Raw genomic sequence first — 9,970 nt, 5'->3', positions numbered from 1 at the left:
CAATCACCATAATTTAATCCATCCTTCGCTCCCTCAACTTTATTTTGACACTTGTCGACTAGGTGTCCCATCACACCACAATTGAAACAAAATTGAGGTAAGCATTTAAACTTTAATGGAAAAACTCGGCGTTTATTTATATTGAATTCCACTCGAATCTGCAGAAATTCACCAAAATTTTCATTATGCCTCTTTACATCGAGCACGAGGACCTTATCCATTCATGTTGGAAATTGAGCTTTAATCGAAATAAGTATGAAAATATTTCGAGTTTAATTTTTTTTTCAACTCAAGTCAACCTTTAATATTTGATTTCGATTCAAATTCAATTTTAAACTTTTTGAGTCGAATCGAAATTAAATTTAACCGTACTCGAAGTTGACTCGACTTGTTTATAACCCCAGGTAAAGAAGCCCATTTGGAGGATATAAAAGTGGGTTTAGCCCAACCCAGTATCTATTTCATTTTTTCCTTTTTCTTTTTCTAGCTTCAAAATCATTTTCTTTGCAACAAAAGACGCCTCCCCAAAGTGCGAATTATTAAAGCCCTCGCTTTCTTCCTCTTCTCAATCAATAAACCTCAAAGAATCCGACAACATGGGCAAAGATCGGAACGTTTCTCCCCCAGAGAACTCCGACGAAGAAACGGGAACGCCATCGAAGTCGAAATCGAAATCTAAATCTGAGTCAGAGTCTGAAGATACAAAGCCCAAAAGCCATAGCAAAAGCGACAAAGGGAAAAAACAAAGCAAATCACGAAGAAGACACAACAGAAGCGATAGCAGTGAAGAAGATTCGTATTCGGATTCAGAATCCCAATCGGATTCCGACTATTCGGAATCGGAATCAGGGTACTCGGATTCGGAGGAGGAGAGGAGGAGGAGAAAGAGGAAGAGAAGAGAGAGAGAAGGAAAGGAAAGGAAAAAGAGGAGGAAAGAGAAGGAAAAGAAAAGGAGAAGGAAAGAAAAGGTGAGAGAAGAAGAGAGGAAAAGGAAGAAGAGAAAAGAGAAAGAAAGGAAAGCAGAGAAAAAGGAGAAGTCAGACAGAGGAAAGAAAGGTGCAGTCACTGATTCTTGGGGAAAATATGGTATTATCAGAGAAACTGATATGTGGTAAAATTCATTCATTTTTCAACCCTTCTATTTTATTTTTTGGAGAAGTTTTTGGAAACTGAGACACATTTTATTATGCGAAAATTTGGAATCAAAATTGAACCTTCATGGATTCGGAAATGCCGACTCTGAGTTGAAAATTATCTCATGAATATGAAATTTGGAGCCACTTTCCCATATATGTTATAATAATTACTGTTCCTCTAATGTGTAGGAATAAGCGACCTGAATTCACGGCATGGTTATCTGAAGTAAAACAGGTAATCTTTTCTTTCAGCAATTTTGGTGTTACAATTTTTGTTTCCCATGTAATGAACTGTTTTTTGCTTTGTTTCCTGACAGTAAATGCATCTATATTTCTGATCTCTCTTCACAGATAAACTTGGAAAGTTTGCCCAACTGGGAAGAGAAGCAGTTGTTTAAAGAGTATGTGAATTGTCTTTCGATTCTCTTCTCATGGTCTCTATGATCATGCATGAAAATTTAACTTTCTATTGTTAAAATTAATTTTGCAAATATAAGAATATATGTTTATTTTTGCAGTTTTATGGAAGATCACAACACAGCCACCTTTCCTTCCAAAAAGTAAGGCTTTGTGATTATATAGAATTATAGATTATTTTTCAACAAGAATGTCATAAAATTTTTAATCAGAAAAGAGAGAGACATGGATTGGATTTATGCATTTCCCCCCTTTCTTTGAAATCTATGTTGCTTCGACTCTGTTTCTCTAGAAGTACCCATGTTCACCTCAAATCTGAACATAAGTTTGGGGATTTGATATGACCCTCCAAGAATCTTCCAAACATATGAAAATTTTGGAAGAGATTGAACATATCGGTGTTGGACACATAGGTATGTCTGACACTCCAAGTAACATACCTTGAAAGGATGTATTCCATTGTCTACTTAGGTAAATAATAGTTCCAGGAAAATAGAGAAGAGCTAAAGTAAATCGTTTCATTATTTAAGAAATTGGTCCTTTATCCCCGCCAAAATTTGGGTCCTGTTCAGCTTTTATTTATTGGAGATATATTACATTCCAAGATATTTAACAATAATTTGGCATGTATGTTGGGTTACCATTGAGGCATAGATTTGATAGCTTCTTTGTTTGCCATTGGAGATATTATAATCTTGATGCTTATTATAAGCGTGAAATGGAGAAAGAGAGCAAGAAGGGTGTTAAAAAGGTTCTCCAAGCAGAGCGAATTGTATTCAATGATGAAGAACAACGCCGGTATGTTTCAACTTCCACTGCACACTACTATATCGAAATACAAGTAGCAATTTTTGCAGCTTTCTTGAATATATCTTTCTTTGAATTGGACTTGTATTTGACTTTTCATGCATTCCTTTTCTCTTAAGCGCTATTCTAATCATCAAGTTCGCAATTGATTGGTATACTTGCTTATAAACTGCCATTTGTGCTATCAATTAGCACTGTTTTTACCCATCATTAGATAAAACTTCTAATGGAGGTAGTTTCTTTAATGCAGTTCCATTAATATACGGTTCATATCGACTTACAGAACTTGCATTTTGATTGCTTGTTTATTTACACATCCCTTGATCATCCAAAGCAAGGATGATGTTGCACTCTATGCTGTTGTATGTGTATCTGAGATGCTCAAATTATGACGATGTCATTGACCCTAAACAAGAATTGTTTGTAAAATCTCAACCTTGGTTTTAAAAAGCGTAAAGCGCCCTAAAGCGCCTAGGGTTCTAGACGCCGAAGCGCTAAGCGAAAGCGCTCGCTTTATGCACAAGAAGCGCCAGAAAGGCCGAAATTCACAAAAAAATACAAAATATTTATAAATTATCTTATAAATACTTAAATATCAAAGTGTCAATACATATATTCAAAACTAATAAGTACTTAAACATCAAAATATAATTCTCAATTTACTTATAACTTATAAGTTATAAACACTTAAATACTTATATACAATTAACCATACGACTATACGAGCATACTAATCTCAAAAGATGGTCTACACTAAATGTAGTCTAAAGTGAGATGAACAAAAGTATTTTTCTAAACCCTCAATTCCTTATAACTAAAAATCCTCTAAATCGTCATCGTCATCAACTCGGACAACACCATCTCCTTCATCACTAGACACTCCAATATCTTCTTCCATCTCATCTTCATCAACTAAGCATCTACGAGATGGTCTACTAGAGATAGGATTATGAGCAGGAGATTTTCCTTTATCATTTCTCGATGGTCCGGCTCCATCATTCACTACTTTTGATGCTCTAGTTAGATAACTAGGCTCATATGCACCGGAAGCGTTAGCAACATCACTCTATGTCAAATCCTCACCAACAAACACCGCCTCATCATCATCTTCATCTTCTTCCATTCTTCCCATCAACCACTCATTGCTCTCATCAATATCTTGCAAAAGAATGGGATCGGTCTCCTTACTTTTAGCTCGGCGCTCCAAGGCATGATTGAATTTCACAAACACCAAGTCATTCAATCTAGATTGTGCCAATCTATTTCGTTTCTTAGTGTGAAGCTACAAGAAAAAAAAAAAACCAAAACTGATAATTTAATAGCCCGCTAAACCCTAAATAAGCCCAAAAATCGTATCTGCTAAAGCCCAGAATCGTATCTTCTAAACTCGCGATTAAGCGACGATTAGCGCTTTGCTAAAAGCGCTGCAAAAGCGCCGATTACTACCGCTTAATGAATTCGTAGTGCTTTTGCTATGCTGAAGCGTCAGGGGCCTCGCTCGAGTTGCTTAGCGCTTTAATCGCGCTTAAGTGGCGCTTTTTTAAACTAAGATCTCAACTGTAAAATGCTATCTAAAACTGTTTGTAGTATCTGGTTTAGTGATCCTATATTACTATGAAATATATTATGCTCCAAGGTTTATTTCTGCCTCTTTGGAGGACAAAGTGACAGTGAATGCTTGTTCTCTTGTGTTCTGTGATTTGGGAATTTGAGTTTTAAATTTGAACATTTTAGCAATGATAAGCTTGTTTACGTGCCATTGCATACTTATGTCGGCTCATAATCTCAATTCTGCACATTCAGGCAAGAACTGCTTATGGCTCGTGAAAAGCAGAAGGAAGAAGAGGTCGAAGCTTTGAAACGCTCCATGCAGAGTGGAATGGTTAGCTCTTTCTTAGCCTTCTTAACATAGTGGCTATTTTGCTTCTGATCTGATGAACCCTGGGCAAGTTATGTTTTCTGACCTCCATCTATATGAATTTGCAGGCACAAGCAATGAAAGAACAAGCTCAGCTACGGGAAGAGATGGCTTACATGTACAAAATTGGCAACTTTGAGGTGAGGATGCACTATCAGGTTTATCTTACTTTTGCAATCCTGAATTATTTCGCCGTTAATGATTGATGTAGCATTGTTTTAAAAATTTACAGGCTGCAGCTGCCATACAAAAACGGCTGGATCCAGATGTTGCTATGTAAGAAGAATGGTCTAAGACGGTGTTAACAATTACTATGAATTCATGGATGTGAGATGCTTTAAATATCGATCAGCTCTAAGCTTTTACATCGACTGCCTATGGAGAATGGTTTCACGAGGAATTTACCAGGATAACAGTTTCTTAACTAGCTCGCGAATTTCCTCACAACACGTTTTATTTGGAGGAATAGGATGTTTTGTAATACATGTTTAGTACAAAATATATATTGTGCCATGAAGATACACTCGATTCATTTTACTGTATGGTTTTGAGCAGCAGGATACCAACCCTAAACTTAAACCCTACACTGCTAACACTACACCTAAATCTTAAACCCTAACCCCCTTACCTAAGATCCTGAACACTACACCTTAAACTTTGAATCTTGAACCTCAAGCTCCAAGCCCTAAACCTTTCATCTTGAACCCTAAATCATACACCTTGAGCCTTGTATTAAAATATATTTTTAAGATGTTATTATATATTTTTGGGTACCTGGTATTATATTTTTAAGATGTTATTTAATTTGATCAAAACTTTTTGAAGGTTCATAATATTTTCATTCCATCCTATTTGATTTTGTTCTTAGTTTTTATATTAATTTTAAAATTTTAATATTTTTTAAACTTTATATTGATATTGGATTTTGTTTTTATAGTGTTTGAACAGTACTAAAGTTTTAAAATCCATATTGTAATTAATTATATTCAATAAATTTTAAATAATTTTTTTATTTATTTTTACAGATTTTAATATCAAATTTCATTCTTTTCGTTGTAAAAGATTAAAATTAATTAAAAATTACATAAAAATAGAGCTTTGATTTGAATATTCGGATTTAAAACTTATAAATTATAAATAATTCAAATTTTACAATTATAATTTTCTTTAATTTGTTAAGGTTAGACAAGTTCTATTAGGGTGTGTTCACGGTCGATTAACCGTACCATTTAGTCTAAATTGTCGGTTAACCGTTATAATGCTTATTAAATTTTGCTAATCATAACCTAACCATTAAGAAACAGTTAACAACTAACGGTTAAACTGTTATTAAATTTTGTTAATCATAACCTAACCATTAAAAACGGTTAACCGTTAATAATGGTTCGGTTATAGGGTAACCTATTACAATTTTTTTCAAACATAACACAACTTAAAATTTTCAAATTTTCATAAAAATTACAATGATAGAGACATATATATTTGTAAAAATCTTTTTTATTTATAGATGTATTTTGTTATATATATATATATATATATATATATATATTATGAGGTATATTCATTTCTTTACAGTTTAAAATCTTGTGTTATATTTTGTAATATAAAATCATGTATCTCTTTCATCTATGTTTGATTTAATGTGATCCTCTATAAGATAAATATGATAACAAAAAAATATGAGGACTTTTTTTGATTTTATTTTTAATTCTATTATCTAAAAAATATACTTAATTAATTATAAGTTATTAACGGTTAACCTATAATTAACCATTTATTAAATTTCATTAACCGTAACCGTTAATCGATATTTTTAATGATTCGGTTAACCAAAATCGTTTAATCTTTTAGCCTATAAAATATAATAGTTACTTTGGTTAATAGTTACGATTAACATTAACGGATTAATTTGAATACCCCTATGGTTAAGGATTTATATTGATTTAATGGTATTTGTCTTAGAGTTCAATGGATTGGATGTTTTTTTTATATGATTTGACATTGAATCAAGTATCGACGGATGATGATGTCTTATAAAGCGGATTGTCTCAGGAAAGGCGGGTTAATATACGGCTAATATACGACGTTACCGAATACATTAAAAGATATTTAATAAATTTGGTTTAGCGCTACCGGAAATGTTGAGTAATAATAATATAGTAGGTATAAGTCATGAAGAAATATTAAAAAATTTGCCAACCGGCAAACTTAACTTGTTGGTTTGTGTCGATCCAAATTAAAAATGTATCGATCCATATCAATATAACAGGTAAAAATATGATAAAACCGGTCACGAAAAGACAATACCGGTAAAGCCCTACCGGATATATTAAACGTGTCGATTCTTTAATATAAGGATCGACACTTTGTGAATTTAAAAGAGAAATATTTTTAACGCCTATAAAGTGTCGATACTTTATAAAAATGTATCGATCCACAACGATATAACATGTAAAAATTTGACAAAACCGGTATCGAAATGATAAAACCGGTAAAGTGCTACCGGATATATTTAAAGTGTCGATACTTTAATATAAGTATCGACACTTTGTGAATTTAAAAGAGAAACAGTTTTAGCGCCTATAAAGTGTCGATACTTTATAAAAATATATCGATCCACAACGATATAACAGGTAAAAATATGATAAAATCGGTATCGAAATGATAAAACCGGTAAATGTCGATACTTTCATAAGTACGTGTAATAAATTATCGATACTTTCAAAGAAATAGGTAATTATCCTATCGAAAGTATCGACACCTGACATAAAAGTATCGACACTTTGGTAGTTGTATCGATTAAATATAAATAACATATCCGATGAAAATATAAAGGTTATAGCTAAATATCCTCTGAAAATAGATAGAACAGACGAGTTTTTGAAATCGAAGCATAATTGTTGCTGCATTTCAGAAGGCATTAGCGAAGTTTGTTTGTTTGTTGCTGCAGTCGAATCGAAAAGTATGTTGTCGAAACCCTAGTTTTTTATTATTACGGTAATCGAAAATAGGGTTTTTATATGTTATTTGGGGTTTTGGAGTAAAGAAGCATTTGAGACCGATTACAGGTAGAAAGTGATATTCAAGGTAAAATATAAATGTCGATACTTTTATTAAATATTATAGGTAGAAAATGATATTATAGGATGTATAAATGTGCCGACACATTTTGTAGTGGCCATTCAAATTCTTTTGAAGAAAACTGTTTTATCACAAGAGTAGTTATCTATATTTGTATATTGAATAAAGTGTATGTAACAAGTATTTGATTTGATTTACGTAAGCTGATATATGAAGGAAAAATGGAGTCAATGGGTGGAAAAAATTATTGGTGGCGCATATGACATTGAAATTGAGGCCGAGACTCGAAAGCAACCAAAGGGTGGATATATGTACTTCTAATAAGTATCAATGTCTTTTTGTTATTATTGTTGAAATGGTAATTGGATTAAAGTATTTAAGAACTTTAAATTGATTACAAATTTTAAATGTTGATAGTATGGCTGAATACAAAAGGATGAAGGAAGATGGCACACAGAGCGGTTCGGTATGTAAAATGAAATGGACATTGAGTATTATTTAGTGTTAATGTATTGATTAAGAAACGTTTATGCTTAATATTAGGTGACAAAAGATGTCAGGTCGAAATGGAATTCGATGAGTGATGCTGAAAAGGAGCCTTACATCACACAATCAAAGAATGATAGTAAAGAATACAAAGAATGGAGGAAAGCACATGAAAATAAGGTATTCATTAAACTTGTAAATACGCTGATATAAAATATATAAGAACTATAACATTATATATTGTTAAAAAATATAGGAAGTGTCGACAAGGTGCAACATTAAAAGGGTGAATTCATTAATTAAACAACTTAAGGAGAAGGGTCAGTTGAATGTGATGGGAGAAATAGGGTTTGGATCGTTGGTAGAAGTAAGAGATTGATCTATTCGGAGGGAATTATGTTGATCCTTGATGGCGCAATTTGATGTCAAACAATGTATTGCTAAGAATGGTGATTTTTCATTTCCTCTCGGGATCCCATGTGCTGCAGCCGTATTGGGGGTAGAAAATGAAGGCAAAAGTGTTGTAGAAGTCTGTAAGAGTAAGAACTGGAAAACACTTGCCTCCAAATATGGTTTGAAGTAGAAGGTGACATATGCTGAACTTGAAGAGGAAATCAAAAGTGGATCTTACGGGGGAGGGGGTGAACTGAAGGCCAGATTCTATTGTACCTTGTCGGTATATTTATTTGTCCAACGGGTGATACGTCAATGAACAAGGACTATATGAAGCTCATTTGCGATGAAGGCTTGAAGGGTGAATTCAATTGGGCTAAATATGTCCATTCGAGATTGATTGAATCAATAATCACCTTTAAAAAGGACAGCCAGAGATACCTCAAAGGGTGCATATCAATCTTAGAGGTAAATGAGTTGAAGAATTTTTTTGTGTTTTTATATAAAATGATATAATAGTTATTATATAAAATTATAAATTCTATTATAAATGCAGGTTGCACTGTTCAATTTTTGGTCAGGCTGTGAGGCAATGCCGGCTTATAAAAGAACCGGAGTGGCACGTATCCGTGTATGGGAGAAGGAAGAGGTAGTTAGAGTGATGGCGAAGTTGAAGTTGGATACACCGAGGAAGCAAGAAAGGGTAATAAATGTAATTAAATAATATTAAGAATATAATCAATGTCTTAATATTGTAATTTAATTTTGAAGGTTATTGGCAAGGAGGTAGAGGAGGCAGAGGAGAAGAAAGAAGAGATGATTGTATTGGGGGGTGACAGTGAGGGAAAACAGAGTAACTTCGACATTTTGATGTCTGAATTGGCTGATATCAAAAAAATCCAATTTGATATCATGCAAAGACAATCAAGAGTCGAAGAGAAACTTGAGAGAGTTGAAGATACACTTGAGAGGCATAAGGGGGAAGTGGAAGGAAAAATAGATGGAGTGGTGAAAGAAGTAGAGGTGTTGAGGGGTAAAGTGGTGAAAGAAGTTGAGGTGTTAAGGGGTGATCTTAAGATGGTTACGGGTGAAAATTTTGATGAAGTGGTGAAGGAGGTTATGGAATTGAGGAGTGAAATTACGGGGGTGAAGGGGGTGGTTGATCAATACTTGGATGGAGGAGAAAAATTGAAGGGTGAAATAAAAGAGATGAAGATCTATGTAGAGCAAAAATACGATGAACTGAAAAAATATGAAGAAGAAAAGATGAAGGAAATGAGGAGGAAGGATGTCGATGTGATCTATACACCGGAGAGTGTTATAGATGCAGATTTGGATTCAGAATGTCCTGCACCCCAGAAGAAGAAGCAAAAGGTAAGTTGAATAAAAGAAAACTTAATTTGATCTTTATCATGTTGTTGTGAAAAATATTTGTATGCAAAATTGTAGGTTGAAAAAGAGGATATTCCAAGCGGAATTGATGACATCGAAGCTGCAATTTGTGATTATTTATGGAATAGTGGGTTAGAATCAGGGTAAGTGAAATATATTGCTTTGTGAGTGATATTTAAATATTTCATGACAACATATTAATCCTAATGATTCATACAGATATTCTGTAATATCAATGGTAAATCAATTCGCTAGTGTATACGACGTTGCAACGTTGAAGCCTACGGAATGAGTTGGCGGTGTGGTAAGTAGAAAATGTTAAAACTTATTGAATATGTTC

The 9,970-nt window shown here is 33.4% G+C and overlaps 1 protein-coding gene across 1 annotated transcript; it reads left to right on the top strand.

Moving 5' to 3' along the window:
- The first annotated feature begins 475 nt into the window (after positions 1-475).
- On the top strand, positions 476-4,795 carry LOC120143967 (vicilin-like seed storage protein At2g18540). The gene is made up of 8 exons (XM_039158153.1): positions 476-1,111; positions 1,326-1,371; positions 1,488-1,537; positions 1,655-1,696; positions 2,238-2,351; positions 4,164-4,242; positions 4,347-4,418; positions 4,511-4,795. Exons 1-8 carry the CDS (start codon positions 597-599, stop codon positions 4,556-4,558), a joined length of 966 nt encoding a protein of 321 aa, XP_039014084.1. The 5' UTR covers positions 476-596; the 3' UTR covers positions 4,559-4,795.
- The last annotated feature ends 5,175 nt before the right edge of the window (positions 4,796-9,970 follow it).

This window comes from Hibiscus syriacus, unplaced genomic scaffold (genome assembly GCF_006381635.1).
Source record: "Hibiscus syriacus cultivar Baekdansim isolate YM2019G1 unplaced genomic scaffold, ASM638163v2 tig00110865_pilon, whole genome shotgun sequence".
Lineage (NCBI taxonomy): Eukaryota > Viridiplantae > Streptophyta > Magnoliopsida > Malvales > Malvaceae > Hibiscus > Hibiscus syriacus.
This window is presented reverse-complemented; position numbering and strand designations above follow the sequence as displayed.

What these genes read in the sequence shown, in the direction of transcription:
- LOC120143967 (XM_039158153.1), top strand. Translation starts at nt 597, where the DNA reads ATGGGCAAAGATCGGAACGTTTCTCCCCCAGAGAACTCCGACGAAGAA. An exon ending in AATGATGAAGAACAACGCCG is followed by an intron (nt 2,352 to 4,163) that starts GTATGTTTCAAC and finishes CTGCACATTCAG; the next exon opens with GCAAGAACTGCTTATGGCTC. An exon ending in GCTCCATGCAGAGTGGAATG is followed by an intron (nt 4,243 to 4,346) that starts GTTAGCTCTTTC and finishes ATGAATTTGCAG; the next exon opens with GCACAAGCAATGAAAGAACA.